General features: G+C 37.1%; 2 protein-coding genes and 2 long non-coding RNA genes across 4 annotated transcripts; all 4 read right to left on the reverse strand.

The window, feature by feature from the left end:
* Positions 1-2,112: 2,112 nt before the first annotated feature.
* LOC112638950 lies at positions 2,113-2,856 on the reverse strand. The gene is made up of 3 exons (XR_003123227.1): positions 2,709-2,856; positions 2,373-2,533; positions 2,113-2,209 (listed from the first exon to the last, which is right to left on the reverse strand). It is a non-coding gene; the product is annotated as an uncharacterized LOC112638950 (long non-coding RNA).
* A 30-nt stretch (positions 2,857-2,886) lies between these two features.
* Positions 2,887-5,076, reverse strand: LOC112638949. Its single transcript, XR_003123226.1, has 3 exons — positions 5,018-5,076; positions 4,255-4,401; positions 2,887-2,925 (listed from the first exon to the last, which is right to left on the reverse strand). It is a non-coding gene; the product is annotated as an uncharacterized LOC112638949 (long non-coding RNA).
* A 213-nt stretch (positions 5,077-5,289) lies between these two features.
* Positions 5,290-6,733, reverse strand: LOC112638918. The gene is made up of 2 exons (XM_025411533.1): positions 6,091-6,733; positions 5,290-5,450 (listed from the first exon to the last, which is right to left on the reverse strand). Exons 1-2 carry the CDS (start codon positions 6,731-6,733, stop codon positions 5,290-5,292), a joined length of 804 nt encoding a protein of 267 aa, XP_025267318.1.
* A 2,471-nt stretch (positions 6,734-9,204) lies between these two features.
* Positions 9,205-10,095, reverse strand: LOC112638920. The gene has a single exon (XM_025411544.1). It carries the CDS (start codon positions 10,093-10,095, stop codon positions 9,205-9,207), a length of 891 nt encoding a protein of 296 aa, XP_025267329.1.
* Positions 10,096-20,067: the final 9,972 nt, after the last annotated feature.

Raw genomic sequence — 20,067 nt, forward strand, 5'->3', positions numbered from 1 at the left:
GTCATTATGAAAATAAAAATTTGGTAGTAAATGTACAAATGTAAGTGGATATAATAAAATAGTGAAAGAGAGGACAAAAGTTATTTGTTTATAGTATTTAATGTTATTTAGAAAAAATATAAATTATTTTATGTTACATCTTAATATATATTACATAAAATACATAGTTTCGAAATAAAATTCAACGTAACATCAGGTACATATACGTACATACATCTAAATTATATACTTTAATTATGAAAAGTAATACATATATGTTTAAAACATGTTTTCTTATTTTAAACATGCTTTTTAACACAGTTTTAAACATTTTGAAAAATATTTTATAAGGCATGAACGCCAATTGTACATAGACCTAGAAGATATGTTCTAAAGACAGAAGTTATTTAACAAAAAATTTTGTTTTACTATATATATATATATATATATATATATATATATATGAAAAGATTATATATATAATCTTTTTATATATTTTTGCCTTCCATATTATTGGCAGTTTTGCATGATAGAAATTTTTATTAAATATAATAATTACATATGATAAAACATAATAACGCTTTGCAAGCAAATAATGCAGTAAGAATTTTTGAAATACATGAAGATTATATGTTCAGTTTTAAATAACAATATTTAATCATTACTACATAAAGATAATTATAAATATAATAGTACTTATATTTAAACGACTGTTTTTATTACACAAAGTACTTCTCTATTTAATGATTTTTAATAATAATATTTTACAGTATAACTAATATTTCTAATAACATATTACTATTTGCATTCAAAACAGTTTATCCATCGTATGGATTACTTTGTCTCTAGAACATATCTACGTAGCGTTTTCTCTAACAATAAATAATATTATTAGTCTCATTAATCTCGCATAAATACTTCCACTTATAACAGAGCTTACTTGGATGTACGTCAAAGAGATCTAATTATGTATAAATATATGTTTCTGAGCAATGTTGAAAGAGAAAAAATAGAATTTTAAAGACCGAAGAATAAAATATTAGAGAATATTCCTGCTTTGTAGGATATATATATGGTAAATAGAATATATATTGTTTTTAAATTATTTTTTTTAGAAAATAATAGTTATATATGCTTGTTAGAATTATAACAAGCATATATAATTATATTTAAATAAATTGCACATAACAGATTTTTTGGATGTGGAAAGTATACAAGAATTAGGTACTTATTACAATCACAAAATCGTCATACTGGTTATATCTCCTTTCGAGTTAATACAACTGCTAATGTTATACAGTTCTCTTTAAATTATATGTACTTGATATGTCATGTCTAGGATGAAAAAAGTATTGCAGTTATGGATAAGTAGTTATCAAACATCAAAGTGAAAGCAAACTTATAATAGACTTGGAAAAATTAATTGCAATGTACAAAGTAGGTACCGAAGGAGTTTGATCTGAAAATCATGTTCTCTGGATGAATTGAGACGTTGGAAAACAACAGAATTGCGAGAATTTTTATTCTACCTTGGACTCTACCTTACTTTTTTTGTTTCCAAGTCCAGTTTCGAAGATTAACTTTGGTCGTTGACCAATGCGGACTCTATCCTCTCTCGAGAACAGCCCCAGCACCCATTGATTGAAGCTCGATCAAGAGCGTCAATCAACGCGGACTCTGTTCTCGAAAGAAGACAGTCCCAGCACCCATTGATCGAAGATTAACCTTGGTCGTCGATCAATGCGGACTCTATCCTCTTTCGAGAACAGTCTCAGCACCCATTGATTGAAGCTCGATCAAGAGCGTCAATCAACGCGGACTCTGTTCTCGAAAGAAGACAGTCCCAGCACCCATTGATCGAAGATTAACCTTGGTCGTCGATCAATGCGGACTCTATCCTCTTTCGAGAACAGTCCCAGCATCCATTGATTGAAGCTTGATCAAGAGCGTCAATCAACGCGGACTCTGTTCTCGAAAGAAGACAGTCCCAGCACCCATGGATCGAAGATTAAGTTTTATTCAGTACAAAATATCAATGTTTTATGTTATATATTAATATTATATAAAATTAATAGTTTCCAAAGAAAATGACAAATTTAACATATCAGGTACATACAATATATTTACTTGTTTAAGCCTCTTTTTCTGTCGCCGGATCGTCTCAACCACTCTTGAATACATCTTTCCACTTCAATAATTGTAGTAATATCCTTTTTCTTCAAAATAATTGCTACAAACATAATAATTGGATCATGTTAAAATACATGTTAACATGACATGAAGTAGTTCTAGAAAAATTCTCATCTGAATTGTATTTAATGTTAAAAAAAAGTTTGTTTAAATACAGTTCAGTGCAACTACAAAGAATGAAGAAAAATGTTAAAATTATATACCAATTATTGTGTCAGCCAGTTTCGTTGTTTTGAATGATAATCTTTTTTTTTTGGCCTGTCCACGTGTACGCTGCCGCAACTTCATATCCGATAGTTTCCAACATTATATTTTTTACAAGTTTGGCTACGGTATCCTCGCCAAACCGCGCCATTTTTTTCATCTGTAATAAATAAAAACAATATTTTTATATATTTTTATATATTATATAATACATTTATTATTTTATTGCACAATTTCTTCAATTTATTTTTTTTTCTAAATATTAACATTAGCTTACTGTTATCATAGGCTTTAATTTGTATAATTACAATTAATTAATGTGACAAGATACTTACAAATTGTCGCCGAACATTAATATCTTCCAATCTGTTATTGAACATTTCTGTTTGTTCAACTGTAGTGAGAGGAAAATTTGGTAACAACGACACATCGTCTTGTTCTATTTCATTCCGTTATTCGTTACATTATTTTCATTTTCTAGAAAATGAATGATCCGATTGAGTTTCGGTTCAATTGTCACAAATTTGACCAAGTAATTTTTGCGGCATTTTTCTATACAACAAAAGAAATATTTAAAAGTAAATAATTAAAAATTAACCTGCAAAAATGCAACTGAAATTTGTTATTTAATATATTATATTGTGATTTTACATATATCGTTACATATATCAAACTGCGCGCCGAACAAATATTTGGTCTTGATACAATTATAGGTTGAAAACAAGAAGAATAGTACCAAGAGATTAAATTGATGATTAGATAATAATGATAACAACTATCTAATAAAACCCCTCTTATTTAAAATATTGCAAGTGAAGAATTTTGTTTCAAAAAATAACACCTCCAGTTAAAATCGTGATAATATCGCGATATTGTTCTCATTCTAGTTATAGCTTTTCGAGGATCTCAAATTTATTCGATGTGCAGTTTGATCTTGAAGATGTATATAAAATTGCATAATAAGATATTAGCGCCGAGATCCAGCTATAACCAATTGCCTTTTCTATTTTACTAAGTGTGCAAATTACTACATTCAATTATTGAATGACATTCATTATTCAATTACTGAATATATAGGGTGTATCAGAGCGACCGTAACAGCAGTTTTTTGAGGAACCTAAGCATTTGAGAGAAAAATGTTTCCTACAAAAGTTGTAGGGCTTAAAATAATCTATTTAACGATCGTATCAGTTTGACTTTGAATAGCACTGTCAAGGTCGCATAAAAAATACTTCGAATTTTTTAAATGGAAATCCCCATTTTTTATTGCATATTCTTGTAGCTTACCTCGAGAGCTTTTCAAAACACTATAATAAAATATTTTTCTCCTAAGTACTTTTCGAGTTATGAGACGAATTGATTGATGAATTGATTCATGAATTGATTCGAAAAAAAAATGTAATTCGCAATTAATTAAATTTTTTTTCGAAACAATTATGTGTTTTCTTTACATCAATTAATTCCTCTCATTATTTTGTACATAAAAATATTAAATAATCGAAAAATTAATATTTTATAAGATATTTTACGATTTATGTAAAATTAAGAAGTGATTTCAAGTCTCATAACTCGAAAAGTACTTAGGAGAAAAATATTTTATTATAGTGTTTTGAAAAGCTCTCGAGGTAAGCTACAAGAATATGCAATAAAAAATGGGGGTTTCCATTTAAAAAATTCAAAGTATTTTTTATGCGACCTTGACGGTGCTATTCAAAGTCAAACTGATACGATCGTTAAATAGATTATTTTAAGCCCTACAACTTTTGTACGAAACATTTTTCTCTCAAATGCTTAGGTTCCTCAAAAAACTGCTGTTACGGTCGCTCTGATACACCCTGTATAATAATTACATATAATAGTACAAAATGAAATAAAACTTACCACAACAAAATGAATGCTCCAATGTCATTGAATTATTTTCAATATTTTCTTTATTTTGTATTATATTTAATACATTAGTGTCATCATTGCTCGTGGAAGGAAGAATAATCAGTTGTGATACAATTGTTGGTCGAGCTGTTACGTTCCCTGTAATTGAAAGAAATATATCGTTTACATTATTAGCATTGCAGTGATACAAATGGAACATTATAGATAAATTATCGGATAAATTTGTGTAGAGCTTTATTTTGGCAATAAAACAAAAGAAAAGAATGAAAAGAGAAATCATTACTACAATTACAATTATTACATTACAATTAATAAATACTTAACAAAACTAGCAGAATAGGAAATAGTTCTATTATGGACTAAAGGGAGGTTTGATAAGGAAAGAAGAAAAAAGATGGGGAATCAAGATAATCTAAGGAGAAATTTATAAAGAAGGCCAAATATTGATAAGCAAAACTAAAGATTAAGGATGGTCAATTTAAAATAATAGCTAACGAGAAAGGAGGATGTTGGATGTATGTGGAAGTACATGGAAGTACATTAATAAATATAGGAAAAAGAAATAATAGATGAAAATATTCCTATAAACTGCTGGAAGTAGTTTCATAGAATTATTAAGAAAAACAAGAAAGAGGCATATTAAATCTGAAGAAAGGAAAAGAGGATTTTTCATTAAGATACAAGAGCAGCAAGAGATACGGAGGGAAGAATAGGATATTTAATAAGATTGATGATATAATAATTTGAAACCTACCTTTTACAACTTTTCGACTTTCTTGCTTCTCGTGTGTCATTTTTTGCATTTCTGAAAAGCAAGAGAAATATAAGATTTTTATTTAAATTGTTCGTATTTTTACTCAATAAACAAAAAAAATAAATGATAATAAGATATATAACAATTTATTTACGACAGTATTTATGTTTGCATATACAAAATTATTTTGATTTTTTTTTTTAAACAAAAATCTTTATTCGTACAAAAATATATTCCGTATTCAATGTATAAATATCAATGTATCTGTGTCACTATACCCATGACGACTCATCTTCGTATGAATCTAATAAGTTTACGTCTATAAAATTAGTTTCCAATATTTCATCACTGATCTCAGGTTCATTAATATCGTTGACACTTTTGGTTGGCACGTTGGTTAAAGCCTCGTCGTTTGCTTTAATAGATCCGCATACTACACATAAATATACATACATGTACAAATGTATACATTTACAACTTTCTAACTGACAATAATAGCGCTTTGGAGTACAGTGGGTTGTGGGGTATGTCACAACTAAGACTCTACGTTGCAATAAATAATAATTCTGTATTTGTTTCTTTTATAATACAATTGTTAAATGAGTATATCTGATGTGAGCGTGATGTGTCTGTACGCGAGCGAGTCAGTAGTATCGTGTTCAATCGGGTGATGTGAATTCTGTGCAAGCCGGGAACTTACTGCCTCTGGAAATTTGGATTCCGCATGCATGAACCGAGAAAGGTTTTTTATAATAGGAGAAATTTTACAAGGGATGAATTGCATAAGGAAAAACCATGTGTTTGCCAAATGTTACATGGCAATCTATAGACTCGGAGGACGGCTGCGAAACATGCAAGGGTTGTAAATTCTATTGAGGTGAAAGCGGATGCATGCATGCGGGAATTAGAAAGTTGGTAGGATTTCGGACATGTGTGGAAAATGTGCGTGTGTATGTAACACGGGCGGAGTAGGAGATAATTGTCCCTACAGTACCCCCCTGCTAGTGTTTAACGATATATAAGAATTTACGAAAATCTTCCTTGTAGCCGGTCCGGAAAGCGGACACGTCTACCTGACTTGGTTACGTGTTTGGTCGAGTTTTCTAGTGTTGATTTTAGATGTGTGTGTTTCTGTGTATCGGGTAGGTCTGTAATTACTGTGCCCTTTTCGGAAGGGCCTGGAACGTCCTCCTCGTTGTTGCCATCCTGAGAGACGACTGGATCATTGGCCATGATGTACGCTGGTTTAAGGCGGTCGATGGAAACCGTAACGTCCCGGCCGTTCATACGAACCACGAACGTCTTTTCTGCCCTTTTGATGACTTTGTACGGGCCGTCATACGGCTGTTGCAGAGGCTGTTTGAGACCATCATGGCGTACAAAGACTTCCTCCGAGGTAGCAAGGTCCTTGAAAATGAATGTCTTCCCCGTACCGTGGCGAGATATCTTCGTCGGTCTCAATTCCCTCAGATGTTGGCGTAGCTCCTTGATGAAATCTGACACGTTGTCCGCTGCGTTTTCGCGGTGGAGAGATCCTAAGAACTCGCCCGGGAGGCGTAGCGACTGTCCGTAGACCATGTCGGCTGCCGTGGCTTGCAGGTCCTCTTTCCAAGCTGAGCGGATGCCCAGCAAGACGGTGGGAAGGCTCTGTGTCCATCGGCATTGTTGTTGGCACATGATTGCTGCTTTTAGTTGACGGTGCAGCCGTTCAACCATGCCGTTGGCTGAAGGGTGGTATGCGGTTGTTCTCAGGTGAGTCATACCTAACAAGTGATTTAATTGCTTGAAAAGATACGACTCGAATTGTCTGCCTTGATCCGTGGTTATTCTCAACGGCGTGCCGAACCGAGATATTCATCCGTCGTAGAGAGCACGTGCGACAGTTGCAGCTTCTTGATCCTGCAGGGGAACAGCTTCTGGCCAGCGAGAGTATCGCTCTACCATAGTTAGGCAGTATCGGTATCCCTCAGACGGTGGCATGATTACGATATCAATATGTATATGCTCGAACCTGGCAGAAGGTGGTGCGAATGTACCGACAGGTGATGAGACATGGCGAGAGATCTTGGCGCGTTGGCATTGGATGCAGCTGCGAGCCCATTGTCTGCAATCAGCTTTGATCGACGGCCATACGTAGCGCTGGGTTACGAGCTTGACCGTCGCGTTGATTCCCGGGTGGGACAGCTGGTGCAGCGAATCGAATGCGCCTTTCCTGAACTCCTGAGGAACGAAGGGCCGCGCTGTCTGTGTTGAGACGTCGCAAAATACTGCAACGTCGGTGCCGGGGATGCGTACCTTCTTTATTAAGAGGGTGGAGTCTTCCTCTAGATATCGCTGGAGCTCTTCGTCTTGTTGTTGGGCTGCTGCCAAGGCTTCGTAATCGAGCGTATGCTCAACTTCCTCTACGCGCGACAGAGCGTCTGCTACTACGTTGTCCTCCCCGGAAACATGGCGGATATCGGTGGTGAATTGTCCGATGAAGTCCAGGTGTCTGAATTGTCGAGGTGAACATTGGGCCGTCTTCTTGTGGAACGCATAGACGAGAGGTTTGTGGTCCGTGTAAACTGTGAATGATCGTCCTTCCACGGTGTGCCTGAAATGCTTGATTGCTAGGTAAACAGCAAGTAACTCCCGATCGTAGGCTCCGTATTTTGCTTCCGCAGGACTTAGCTTCTTGGAAAAGAATTCAAGGGGTTGCCAGGCGTCTCCGATCCGTTGTTGTAGGGCTGCTCCGACTGCGTAGTCTGACGCGTCGCTGAAGATGGCGAGCGGTGCGTCGGGCTCGGGATGAGCCAGCAAGGTTGCTTGGGCTAAGCATTCCTTGCTTGCTTCAAATGCCTCTATAGTTGTTGACGTCCAGTTGACTGGCGACTTCCCTTTAACATTGCCTGACAGCAGGTTGTTAAGCGGTGCTTGCGTCTCTACAGCCTTAGGCAAGAATCTTCGATAAAAATTCAACATGCCCAAGAATTGACGTAATTTCTTCACCGTGTCGGGTCGTGGATAGGTCCGTATGGCGTCGACCTTCTCCGGTAACGGGCGCGTCCCTGCGCCGGAAACAAGGTAGCCGAGAAATTTGACTTCGGGCTGTCCGAATACGCATTTAACTGGGTTGATGACGACTCCATACTTCTTCAGCCGCTCGAACAGAATCCTCAGGTGTTTTAGATGTTCTGCTTCTGATGTTGATGCGATGAGGATGTCGTCAATGTATGCGTAGCAGAACTCCAGACCTTGCAGCACCTCGTCAATGAAGCGCTGAAAAGTCTGCGCGGCATTACGCAACCCGAAGGTCATGTACTCAAATTCGAAGAGACCGAAAGGCGTCGTGATGGCTGTCTTAGAAATGTCCTCCTCCGCGACAGGAATCTGATTGAAGGCTCGTACCAGATCGACGGTGGAAAAGACGTCTTTCCCATGAAGTGACTGGGAGAAATCCTGGATGTGTCTCACGGGATATCGGTCCGGGCAGGTTCTCGCATTAAGGGCGCGATAATCTCCGCAAGGACGCCAGTCATCGCCTTTTTTCGGCACCATGTGCAAGGGCGATGCCCAGGAGCTCTGTAACGGGCGAGCGATGCCCAGGTGCAGCATGGCCTCGAATTCCTTCTTCGCCGCCTTCAACTTCTCTGTTGAAAGTCGACGTGGCTTCTGTGCGACAGGCGGCCCTGGTGTGGTGGTGATATAATGTCTCGTCGAGTGACTTACGGCCTTGAGGGTTCCGTCCGGTCGTGTCACCTCCGGGAATTGGTGGAGGAGTTCGTGATACCGCGATGAGCCTGAAATGGTCTTAACACTCGGAATGTCACACTCAATCACCCTTCCATGAGAGGTGAGTTGAGTGGTCGCGTCCAACAGCCGCTGGTTCCTCATGTCCACCAAGAGTCCGTAGTGCACGAGGAAGTCTGCACCGATGATTGGCTTGGAGACCGCGGCGACGACAAACCTCCAGGTGAATTGCCGTCGCAGTCCAAAGTCCAGAGCTAGCGCTACTGTTCCGTATGTAGCGATTGTTGTGTCGTTAGCCGCGGAGAGCTCGTAGCTTGATTTCGTACGAGGTCCCGGTAGGCGCGAGCGTGGAAATACGCACACGTCGGCTCCCGTATCAATCAAGAATTGTAATTTGGTGGATCGATCGCTGATAAAGAGTCGGCGCGATATCGCGGGGCTGATGTCGTCGGCCGCCATTAGCGACTGCCCTGCTCGTTTTCAGGAGATCTGTCACTGTACTTGCACGGCTTTTCGCACTTTCTTGCCTTGTCGCCGTATTGCCAATGGTACCAGCATATCTCGCCAGCTGCATCAGGACGCTGGCTCCGTGATCGCGAGTGCGACCGGAAACGTGAGCGCGACGGAGAGCGTGAGCGCGATCTTCCGCAGGCTTCGCAGGATCCGCTAGTTGGCTGACGCGCTCCTTGGGTATTAACCTCGATCGCCGCGAGCCTCCGTACCATCTCCGCCATCACACGAATCAGATCGTCACCGTGTGCTCGGGCAGGCTGAGGTGCGGGGGCTGACGTCTCGGCGATGAGACCTGCCGGGCCGTACAAGTCCGCGATGGAATCCGCGATATCGGCTCGCTTATCGAGCGTGAGGTCCCGATGCGCCGCGTGGAGGGCCTGGACGTGCCTAGGCAGACGGCCCAGCCAGAGCGTCTGCAAGACGTCCTCAGGGAACTCCTTACCGGCAAGACCGCAAAGATGCCTGAGGAACTGCGACGGTTTACGATCTCCGAGAGGCTCGTTCTCCAACAGGCGACGCGTGTTCTGCTCGCGTGAAGAGCCAAGGCGCTTGATCAGCTCGGTTTTTAAGAGTTCGTACGATTGTTCTTCCCTCATAAGTATGTCGCGGACCTCCAGAGCGTACCTTTGATCGAGGGCTGTGATTACGTAGCCATATTTGGTGCTGCTCTGCGTTATTCCTGCAGCTGCGAAACCGCCCTCCAGCATCCTGAACCACAACTCCGGGTCCGCGGGTATGAATGATGGCACTTTCACTGATACCCGATCGATCGACGACGAATGTGACGGGTTCGCCGTTTCGCGGTTCGCGACACCACTACCGTTGTTGTGAGCCATATAAATTCCAAAGGGACAAGCACTACAATACACTGAGCAGATCACTCACGGTTCGCGAAAAAAAAAAAAAAAAAAAGAGATCACGTCGGGGTCACCAATTTGTGGGGTATGTCACAACTAAGACTCTACGTTGCAATAAATAATAATTCTGTATTTGTTTCTTTTATAATACAATTGTTAAATGAGTATATCTGATGTGAGCGTGATGTGTCTGTACGCGAGCGAGTCAGTAGTATCGTGTTCAATCGGGTGATGTGAACTCTGTGCAAGCCGGGAACTTACTGCCTCTGGAAATCTGGATTCCGCATACATGAACCGAGAAAGGTTTTTTATAATAGGAGAAATTTTACAAGGGATGAATTGCATAAGGAAAAACCATGTGTTTGCCAAATGTTACATGGCAATCTATAGACTCGGAGGACGGCTGCGAAACATGCAAGGGTTGTAAATTCTATTGAGGTGAAAGCGGATGCATGCATGCGGGAATTAGAAAGTTGGTAGGATTTCGGACATGTGTGGAAAATGTGCGTGTGTATGTAACACGGGCGGAGTAGGAGACAATTGTCCCTACAGGGTTTTAATCCAACTCGAGTCAGAATAATGACGCCACATGTTGGAATTATCCAATGAAAACATAAAATAGAGCATGTAACGTCATTAATCCGTCATGAACCAAGTTAGAACCCATTGCACTCGAAAGCGCTATAAGAGATTTGATCATTTATACAGTGTTCCTAAATTAAACATCAAGATGTCAAGGACATTTAGGGGAAAGATAAAAACAAAAAGTCCTGTAGAGATTTCCTCGCTTTTGCTTTGTTTTGGAAAATAGTAAAAAAGAAAAGGTGTTTAAATAATTTCTTTTTGTTTTAGTAATTTTCTTCAAAACAAAGCAAACACGAGCAAATCTCTACAGAACTTTTTGCATTAGTTTTTCGATCCGCCACACGCTCTCGAAGCCTTAACATTTAATTTGGGAATACTCTGTATGTTGTATTACATGCATACATAAATGACAAATCTAGGTTAGTAATTGTCGATGATTCATTAAGGCTCCAGAGTAGTCACTGCGGCCATCTTGAAATCGTGACGTCATAAGTGAGAAAGGACACCTCGATTTATATTGCGACTGACATCTAAATAAACATATTTGAATGAAATAAGACTACCAATCTCTTCAGCACACCTGTAAAAATGGACGGATACTAATCTTTTCCTTTGACACTTTATAAATAGCCGTAAATTGAGTCCAAAATGAAGCCTTGAAAATGCGAAAAAACACGCGATTTGACAGCTGTCGAAAGGAGAGGAAAATGTTACTTTCTAAAGTTTGTTCCTTATACAGCTTAGTATCCGTCCATTTTTACAAGTTTTCTTAATACATTGCACACCACAACACTAGCACAAAGCAAATAATTATGAAATGGGACGCAACGTAAATTGGGCTGTCATTTCTCGCTTACGAGGCCATTTTTCACGCCTTATAGTTCACCGATTTATAACAGTGAGACGCTGCATGAGAATTTTGACATGTAGGTAACGTGTGGGTAATATGTCGATACCATGTAGGTAATGTAGAAATATTTAGATGTAGACATAATGACCCTTGAAAAATGGCAAGCAAAAGAAATAGGAATAGGGAAGAATATAGGAAAGAGAGGAAAGATATTATTTATTATAATAAAAAAAATTAATATTCAAAACTTCTGTTATATATTATTTTATTAATATTATTATTTTACATATATATTATTATTATTATATATATTTTTTTAAATTTTTTATATTATATTATTTATATTATATTATTTTATTTTATATTTTTTATATTATTTTTATATTATATTTTTTTATAGTTTTTATATATTTTTATAGTTTTTAATGATAATTGAAAATGAAAACTGGCCCAGAGCCAGATTCTCGTCCTCTCCATCCTCCTCTTCCTCCTCTCCATCCTCCTCTTCCTCCTCTCCATCCTCCTCTTCCTCCTCTCCATCCTCCTCTTCCTCCTCTCCATCTTCCACCTCTCCATCCTCCTCTCCAGTCTCCTGTATCATCTCTTCTCCAGTTTCCTCTCCATCCTCCTCTCTTCGCTCTTGTTGAATAATACCTAATGAACACAGAAAACGTAGCAATTAAACAATTAAATTAAATGTACAAAATAGAAATAATTTTAAAACTTTTTATATATATTTAAAAATACATACTTTTTATTTCTTTCCTTTAATATAGTTCCTCCTCTTTTCTTCTTCTTTTCCTTCTCTTTTCTTTCATTTTCTTCGTCGTTTGCTTCTTCTTCTACACTCATCTCACTTTCTCTGTCCTCATCCTTTCTTCTTTCTTCTTTTCTTAAATCTTTTTCCAATCTGCAAATTCAATCATGTCATTTATTAAATGTTTTATTTACAGGACTTTAATTTAAAGAATACTCTAACAAAAAAAGAAAATAATCTAAAAAGAAAACAATACATGTTATATATATATATATATATATATATATATATATATATATTTATATAACATGTATTGTTTTCTGTTTAGATTCTTATATATATATATACACACACACATATACAGTGTTGTGCAAGGTATTTTATTTTCAGCACTGAGGTACAGGTACAGGTACAGGTACAGGTACTCTGGAAAAAATGTACCGAGGCAGAGGTATTTCATAATATGAAATATCTCTACCTTAGTACATTTTTTGCAGAGTATCTGTATCTGTACGTCGATACATTTTTTCCAGAGTATCTGTACCTCCCTAGTAGCAGAATGACGTCAAATGACGTCTTAATACCGTCTTAATGACATCATAGACGTCTTTAGACGTCATCTTGCTACCTGGGCTGTACGTAGGTACTGAAAATAAAGTACCTTGCACAACACTGCACATAATATATGTATGTATACAGGGTCTACCAAAAGTGTGGAAACCCCTAAATATCTCGGAAAATATACGTTTTACAGAAAAGTGTTTCCAACAAAAGTTGTAGGGTTTAAGAAGATCTATATACTGATTCTATCAGTTTGACCTTGGATGGCGTCGTCAAGGTCAGGTCAAGGTCACATTGACTTTTTTAAATGACCCCCTACATTTGATTGCATATTCTTATAGCTTAATTCAAGAGCTTTCCAAAACACTATAATAATGTTCATTTTTATTAAGTACTTTGCGAGTTATGAGGGTTGAATGATAGAGTAGCGCCGGTATTAACATTATCCAAGGTGTACTACATGGAGGTTACTCGCTCGGATTTGCATCTGTTGTGTGTGTGATCCAGCTAACTAAGGCAAGATCGGTCGTGGATCCAGTCAGCAAAAGCAAAGACCCAACCAAATTACAATCGAGCATTTAAAGACCTGGAAAGCAATCGACATAGTAAACAGTAAATAAATTTGTGGATGCTCATTTATCATAATAATTGTTCGAAATGTGTGCGTGTGCGTGCGTGCGGTGCGTGTATACAGAGATCAGGTTAGGTTGCACCAAACGATTGCAAATGTGTTTCAATGTGTTAAAGTAAATGCTGAAAGTGGCTGCCATTTACTTCCTGACAATATGCTAATCTTTGGTAGAATGTAGAAATGACTTTACGATTCGTTTCAAAAGGTATCAAAGCCATTTCATCCCTTATTCGCTGTATCAATTCGTGAATGGTTTTAGGTTTTGTTCTGTAAACCTTACTCTTCAGATATCCCCATAGATAATAATCAAGAGGAGTTAGATCTGGTGACCGAGGTGGCCAATCAAATTTTTTGGCAATTTGACTTCAGCGAAATATGAGGATATGTTGAGGAGTCGATCTTGCCTTAGTTAGCTGGATCACACACACAACAGATGCAAATCCGAGCGAGTAACCTCCATGTAGTACACCTTGGATAATGTTAATACCGGCGCTACTCTATCATTCAACCCTCATAACTCGCAAAGTACTTAATAAAAATGAACATTATTATAGTGTTTTGGAAAGCTCTTGAATTAAGCTATAAGAATATGCAATCAAATGTAGGGGGTGTCATTTAAAAAAGTCAATGTGACCTTGACCTGACCTTGACGACGCCATCCAAGGTCAAACTGATAGAATCAGTATATAGATCTTCTTAAACCCTACAACTTTTGTTGGAAACACTTTTCTGTAAAACGTATATTTTCCGAGATATTTAGGGGTTTCCACACTTTTGGTAGACCCTGTATATATACAGGGTTGGGCAAAAGTCCGGAAACGGTCAAATATCTCGAAAAGGATCAACTATAGCGAAAAATTGTAAATAGCAAAGTTGTAGGGCTTAAAAAAATGTACCTAATGATGACTAAAAATTTTACTTTGAGTGGAGGACGAAGATCATATAAAAGTCAAATTGAATTTTTTAAATGGAACTGCCTACTTTTTATTGCATATTCTTATAGCTGACCTCGAGAGCTTTCCAAAACACTATAATAAAATATTTTTCCCTCAAGCATTTATCGAGTTATGAGGCTTCAAATCATTTCTTAATTTTACATAAACCGTAAAATATCTTGTAAAATATTCACTTTTCGATTATTTTACCTTAATACTTTTATGTACAAAATAATGAGAGGAATCAATTGGTCTAAAAGAAAGTTCCGAAGAAAAAATATGTAATCGTTAATTGCAAATTACATATTTTTTCTTCGGAACAATTATGTGTTTTTTTTTTAGACCAATTGATTCCTCTCATTATTTTGTACATAAAAGTATTAAGGTAAAATAATCGAAAAGTGAATATTTTACAAGATATTTTACGGTTTATGTAAAATTAAGAAATGATTTGAAGCCTCATAACTCGATAAATGCTTGAGGGAAAAATATTTTATTATAGTGTTTTGGAAAGCTCTCGAGGTCAGCTATAAGAATATGCAATAAAAAGTAGGCAGTTCCATTTAAAAAATTCAATTTGACTTTTATATGATCTTCGTCCTCCACTCAAAGTAAAATTTTTAGTCATCATTAGGTACATTTTTTTAAGCCCTACAACTTTGCTATTTACAATTTTTCGCTATAGTTGATCCTTTTCGAGATATTTGACCGTTTCCGGACTTTTGCCCAACCCTGTATATATATATATATACAGGGTGAGTAAAAAGTCCCGGACCAGTAAAATATCTCGGAAACAAAGCATTTTCGAGACAAATGGTTTAGATAAAAGTTGTAGGGTTTGAAAAGATCTATTTACTGAACCTATCAAATTGACCTTGGATAACATCGTCAAGGTCAGGTCAAGATCACGTCGATTTTTTTAAATTGAACACCCTATATTTGATACCAGAATCTAATAGCTGGTGTTAAGAGCTTTTTAAAACACTACAATAAAGTTCATTTTGGTTAAGAACTTTTGGAGTTAGAGGACTTGGAAGGTTACAGTACCGCCGGCATACGCGCACGCATAATGGCTCTTGCACACTGAACGCGATGGGCGACGAGCGATGAGCGATATCCAATGATAGGTTTACTTTTTGAAAAAACTAGAACTTTCATTGGATATCGCTCATCGCTCGTCGCTCATTGCGTCCAGTGTGCAAGAGCTATAACATGTAGAGATCAGGACCCCGTGGTTCGTCACTCCCACAGTATTTAAAAGACTCCAAACCCTCTCTACAATGTTCTTCTGCAGGAGTTAATCATTATTATAATAGATGTTCGAATTGTTTCCCTTCTACCGCTTGACAATGTGCTAGCCTTAATTGAATAGAATATCTGACATTTCTTAACATATCAATGGTTATTAAATTCATTTCGTCAGTTATTCTTTGCTTCAATTCTTCCACGCTCGCAGGTTGTGTTTTATAAACACGCTCTTTTAAGTAGCCCCATAAAAAAAAATCAAGTGGTGTCAAATCGGGAGATCTTGGAGGCCACTCGATTGTTCCTCGTCTCCCAATCCATCTGTTCGGAAAAGTTTCGTTTAATAAATTACGTACTCTTAATCCAAAATGCGCTGGAGCTCCATCTTGCTGAAACCATACGCGATCGAAGTCATTAGGAAAGAGATTTCGAATAGCAGGAATAATTTGATAAATTAACATTGCTTCATACATTTCAGAATTAAGATTTTCATCGAAGAAAAATGGACCTATTAAATGAATTTCACTCATTCCTGCCCATACGTTAATTTTAATTACTTTTTATAAGTAATTTTAATTACTTTTTAGGATATTGAGATTTATTATCTCTCACCCAATGTGGATTTTCGGAGTTCCAATATCGGAAATTTTGACTATTAACGTTTCCATGAAGTTCGAAACTAGCTTCATCTGAAAATACAATGTTAGTTATGAAATCATTTCCACGCATCTCAATAAGCTCACAAAATTCCATTCTTCGATCAAAATCTTCATGAACCAACTCTTGGACATAATGCATTTTATACGGATGAAATTTGTGCTTCTTTAAAATATTACGCACCGATTTTTGGCAGACTTCGTTTAATGCTGCAACCTTTCTAGTGGATGTATTAGGCGTTTCAATAAAGTTCAGCAAAATATCTGCACTCTTTTCGTCATTGGTGACAGATTTAGGCCGTCCACTGCGCGAACGATCTTTCACGCTACCTGTTTCATTGAAACGCTGAACCGTTCTTATAACTGTCGATCTTGAAATTGGATCTCGCGTATTGAAAGTAATATTGAAGAGATCACATGTTTCTTGATATGACCTTTCTTTATCTCCGTACCCTTTCATTATCAAAACGTAAATACGTTCTTTTTCCGACAAAGCCGCCATTATTTAATTTTTCACAAAATTTTGCAAAAGCTAAGAAGAGAAGAAACCTTTAAGCGTAGAGCTTAGGTAGCTACCAGAAATGCCGACAAAACAGTATGTTAACAGCGTGTGCAACCCGACCAACAGCGTCTTGCCACACAGTGTATTGTTAGCAAAAGTTAAATAATAGCTAACCTCACCTCATTAACATACTGTTTTGTCGGCATTTCTGGTAGCTACCTAAGCTCTACGCTTAAAGGTTTCTTCTCTTCTTAGCTTTTGCAAAATTTTGTGAAAAATTAAATAATGGCGGCTTTGTCAGAAAAAAAACGTATTTACGTTTTGATAATGAAAGGGTACGGAGATAAAGAAAGGTCATATCAAGAAACATGTGATCTCTTCAATATTACTTTCAATACGCGAGATCCAATTTCAAGATCGACAGTTATAAGAACGGTTCAGCGTTTCAATGAAACAGGTAGCGTGAAAGATCGTTCGCGCAGTGGACGGCCTAAATCTGTCACCAATGACGAAAAGAGTGCAGATATTTTGCTGAACTTTATTGAAACGCCTAATACATCCACTAGAAAGATTGCAGCATTAAACGAAGTCTGCCAAAAATCGGTGCGTAATATTTTAAAGAAGCACAAATTTCATCCGTATAAAATGCATTATGTCCAAGAGTTGGTTCATGAAGATTTTGATCGAAGAATGGAATTTTGTGAGCTTATTGAGATGCGTGGAAATGATTTCATAACTAACATTGTATTTTCAGATGAAGCTAGTTTCGAACTTCATGGAAACGTTAATAGTCAAAATTTCCGATATTGGAACTCCGAAAATCCACATTGGGTGAGAGATAATAAATCTCAATATCCTAAAAAGGTTAACGTATGGGCAGGAATGAGTGAAATTCATTTAATAGATCCATTTTTCTTCGATGAAAATCTTAATTCTGAAATGTATGAAGCAATGTTAATTCATCAAATTATTCCTGCTATTCGAAATCTCTTTCCTAATGACTTCGATCGCGTATGGTTTCAGCAAGATGGAGCTCCAGCGCATTTTGGATTAAGAGTACGTAATTTATTAAACGAAACTTTTCCGAACAGATGGATTGGGAGACGAGGAACAATCGAGTGGCCTCCAAGATCTCCCGATTTGACACCACTTGATTTTTTTTTATGGGGCTACTTAAAAGAGCGTGTTTATAAAACACAACCTGCGAGCGTGGAAGAATTGAAGCAAAGAATAACTGACGAAATGAATTTAATAACCATTGATATGTTAAGAAATGTCAGATATTCTATTCAATTAAGGCTAGCACATTGTCAAGCGGTAGAAGGGAAACAATTCGAACATCTATTATAATAATGATTAACTCCTGCAGAAGAACATTGTAGAGAGGGTTTGGAGTCTTTTAAATACTGTGGGAGTGACGAACCACGGGGTCCTGATCTCTACATGTTATAGCTCTTGCACACTGGACGCAATGAGCGACGAGCGATGAGCGATATCCAATGAAAGTTCTAGTTTTTTCAAAAAGTAAACCTATCATTGGATATCGCTCATCGCTCGTCGCCCATCGCGTTCAGTGTGCAAGAGCCATTATGCGCGCGCGTATGCCGGCGGTACTGTAACCTTCCAAGTCCTCTAACTCCAAAAGTTCTTAACCAAAATGAACTTTATTGTAGTGTTTTAAAAAGCTCTTAACACCAGCTATTAGATTCTGGTATCAAATATAGGGTGTTCAATTTAAAAAAATCGACGTGATCTTGACCTGACCTTGACGATGTTATCCAAGGTCAATTTGATAGGTTCAGTAAATAGATCTTTTCAAACCCTACAACTTTTATCTAAACCATTTGTCTCGAAAATGCTTTGTTTCCGAGATATTTTACTGGTCCGGGACTTTTTACTCACCCTGTATATAGATGTCTGTGGTTAGCTCATTGTGGCCGGTATTCTTAGTCCGATCTTATATTTGAGATCGTCTTAAGTTCGAACTTGAAATGCTACGCAGTCATTTGATTGGTTGAATGAGGTCTTAAGTTAACCTCGGACCAGACTTAAGACAATCTTAAATATAAGATCGGACTATGAATACCAGCCTGTGAGAGCCAATCAGACAGCTATTAGGTTATGTAAAGATGGAGGGAAATATGACCACAAATAAAGGAAATGAAAAACTAAAATTTTGTCGTAATTTATCGATAAGTAGAAATAATGGAATTGCATTTTTTCTACGTTTCACTGCTGTAATAATTGCTCCATATTTATTTGTCATTACTGAAAGGATGCTAGTACGAAAACTAGTAGTGAAAAGTCCTCGTCTGGAGCCAAGCGAGCAACATAGTCAGCACACAGACATCTATATACCCAGCAAAATGTTAGCAGGTTGGCAGCAGATTGGCAGCGGCAATTCGATCAGAATCCCACACCAGAACCGTAGCCATCTGTGTCCGCATTAAGCTTTTGTTTTGGCGACAGAATCTGTAAAACATAACCTGTCGGCAGAAACCGAGCAGGATCTGTGCGTGCAATTTGATGTTATATTGTCAGCAGAAACCGAGCAGAATCTGCGCATTCAACCTGATGGTAAATTGACAGCAGAAACTGCACAAGATTTGCGCTTACTTTTATTAATGTTATATAAATGCAACAAAATTGATTATTACAAGTGCTAAATAACAATATTATCGGTCAATTAATTACAATTTTTTTCTAAAATGACATATATGTCATATGTTATATCGTAATATACATTATATCATAGTTATATCCCAGATAGCACAGAGAATTCGAAAAGAATTCTTTTTTGATCCCCGATTTATAAAATGAATTCCTTTTTCGTCCCATTTCTGTTCGAAAAGTATTCGTAAGTATTCCAAAAGACTTCACTTTTATGTCACCATTTGTGAGTTCTTTTTCAGATTCGAAAAGGATTCCTTTTTGAGTCTATAAGAATTCGCTATGAATTCAAAATAATTTTTAGCTAATACTCTAATAGAATTATAATAGAACTCTATTATTATTCATTTTCTGGGATCCGAATATGGGATAAATTAGGATTATTGGAATGCTCTAAATGCACAAAATACAATTTTGTAATGAAATGACAAAATATATTTTATTAAATGATAAATGATATTGTAACATATATTGTAACATATATTGTTATACTCGCCGGAGTGTATCAAACCAAATTTTAGAATTTGTGAAAAATCGAAGAAAAATGATGAACGCACAA

This window comes from Camponotus floridanus, unplaced genomic scaffold (assembly GCF_003227725.1).
Source record: "Camponotus floridanus strain SB8 unplaced genomic scaffold, Cflo_v7.5 scaffold106, whole genome shotgun sequence".
NCBI classification, from domain to species: Eukaryota; Metazoa; Arthropoda; class Insecta; order Hymenoptera; family Formicidae; genus Camponotus; species Camponotus floridanus.

What these genes read in the sequence shown, in the direction of transcription:
- LOC112638918 (XM_025411533.1), bottom strand. Translation starts at nt 6,733, where the DNA reads ATGGTTGAACGGCTGCACCGTCAACTAAAAGCAGCAATCATGTGCCAA. An exon ending in CAAACACGTAACCAAGTCAG is followed by an intron (nt 5,451 to 6,090) that starts GTAGACGTGTCC and finishes ATTTATGTGTAG; the next exon opens with TATGCGGATCTATTAAAGCA.
- LOC112638920 (XM_025411544.1), bottom strand. Translation starts at nt 10,095, where the DNA reads ATGGCTCACAACAACGGTAGTGGTGTCGCGAACCGCGAAACGGCGAAC.